At 43.3% G+C, this 2,245-nt stretch overlaps 1 protein-coding gene across 1 annotated transcript in view; it reads right to left on the minus strand.

The window, feature by feature from the left end:
* xpr1a (xenotropic and polytropic retrovirus receptor 1a) overlaps positions 1-2,245 on the minus strand; it is a 73,572-nt gene that overhangs the window by 11,273 nt on the left and 60,054 nt on the right. The window contains exon 10 of the mRNA XM_037698318.1: positions 614-776. Within this exon, the coding sequence (XP_037554246.1) occupies positions 614-776 (163 nt within the window). The remainder of the gene's footprint in view (positions 1-613; positions 777-2,245) is intronic.

A 2,245-nucleotide genomic window follows, 5' to 3' on the forward strand; every position in this document is an offset into this window, starting at 1 on the left:
GTGTATATATATGTGTGTGTGTGTGTGTGTGTGTGTATTAAACCCTTCCCACACTCTTGCAATATTCTAAACAATGTTTCTAAACTCTAAACATTCTAAAAGAGCACAGAATGTCATGATTTCAGCTCCCTGCCTCCTCTGCTCTTTGCCACCTGCAAGCGCTCTTGGCCACGCCCACTTCTCCGTTCTGCACGGTGAACATCTGATCAGCTGTTCAGCTGCAGCAGGAAGTTTATCCTGCAGCAGTGTGGGCTGCACAAAGCTGCAGAAGGAAGCTTTTTCTGCAGCTCTGGGCTGCACAAATATGCCTAAATAATTTATAATAATTTATTTTAAATAAAAAATTCCATGCTGATGGTGCAGCTCATCCATCAATCAGCCAACTGTGTGTCATGTCCAATCTTATTTTGAGAAACCTTGATAGAGCGAGTCCGTGATAAGTGAACTGTGAAGTAGCGAGGAACTACTGTATGTTTATTTTTAAAAAGTCAACGTCAATAATATTGTTCCCAGAGGTCACCGAGTGAAAGGTCACCCTTTCTGTGATTTTGTGCCTTTGAACTTCCTTAAAACAAGAGAGCATTGCGCTACCTACTGTAATTTATTGCCTCACCTTTCGGAAGCAGTCCCTTTCTGCTGCTCCACTGAAGCTCAAATATGTAGAAGCAGAAGAGATACTCCAGGTCCATGAGAACAAACACCAGGGAGTTGAGCTGATCTGCCAGCCAGAAGTCTGCAAACTCCACCCGATGAAACGGAGCCGTGAACACACGGAACTGAAGGCGAAGCAGGGACACAAAGGAATACATTTGCAATCAGATAGATATAAATTACATTCTGAAAGCGTCTTGGCTGACCTTTCTCTCTGATGTCACACCTAATGAAACAGCTTCAACTTTTTTGTCCATGTTAAACAAATTAAAGTGAAGTGTTTCGTTCAATCCCTGTGAATAATCCAAAACACAAATAATAAATCCTCCAGACTGCCTTATCAGCCTTCCTCAGGATACTCTGATGAGTCACGCTCTGGACTATTTATGTGTGTCGCTAAGCTTTGGTGCACGTCAGAAATACACAACCTGTTCCGAGGCCAGCGTCTACGAGCACGTTATTTGGGATTGGACTTTTAGCAGCAGCTCAGCTATTGACCAGGTTTGTAAACTGATACAATCCCGCTCGACTGTTTCCATTTACCCTGCAGGCTACGTCTGACATTTAGGAGCAACTCTCCGTGTGCAGTCTCAGACAGAAAGTCCACATACACCTCCATCTACAAAAATGTCAAAGAAAATAGATTCTTGTTGTGCTTTTACACACAAACACTCATTCTGCTCATTCCATTTTGCGCCGAACCTGCCAGTCAAAGTGGGTATTGATCAAGTGGCTTCCTCACTCCAGGCTAATCCTCGCGCGATCGGGTTTTCATTTACTGAACAAACACGAGCAAATATGTCGGTACTGCACCCGCCCTGTCTTATAATAAAATGTTTTGTGAGTTGTCGAAGTCTTCTGGTCAGATATATTTTAAAGCACGGCCGCATCGTTTGTTCTGTGAATAAACAGCATCGCTCACTGCTTCATGTGTACGAGAGAATCATAAAACAACTCATAACTGCTCTACTTTCTTTTCTGGAGCTTTTTGGGAGGCTGCAGGATCAATCAAGACAGATTGATGATCGATGCTGTGGAGCTGTGAAGGAAAGGACAAGACCATGAGGAGGGGGTCTTTGGATGGGGAAGCTGGGTGGGGGGGGCAGAAGATCTCAAGGCATCAGCATACTGATAGATCTATGCCTGTAATGATTGCACACTCACAGCCTCCACCTCCCCAGAGACAAGCTGCATTCTATTATTCGTCAACCCTTTACCCCCTGGTTCACTATACAACCCCCCCCCCCCCTCCACTTCCCATCACAAAAACACACACACTTACACAGACGTACACACGCACCCCACCTCCCATCCTGCAGTGTTGCAGCACATCTCAGACAAAGAACAGAGTAACATAAAGCTTTAGTAAACATGCGCTTTTAGATGGATATCTGAGTTAACCCCCCACCCCCCCACCACCACATACCCAACACAAACAGCTTTTTTAATGGGTTTTCTGTTACACAGTATTCATGAAATTGAAACTAGCTTCATGTAAGATTTTATTTTTCAACTTAATTTGTCTAAACTTCAAAGTAAAAAAAATCTCTATCTATCTATCTATCTATCTATCTATCTATCTATCTATCTATCT

This window comes from Nematolebias whitei, chromosome 3 (assembly GCF_014905685.2).
Source record: "Nematolebias whitei isolate Nwh7 chromosome 3, NemWhi1, whole genome shotgun sequence".
In the NCBI taxonomy this organism is placed as follows: Eukaryota; Metazoa; Chordata; class Actinopteri; order Cyprinodontiformes; family Rivulidae; genus Nematolebias; species Nematolebias whitei.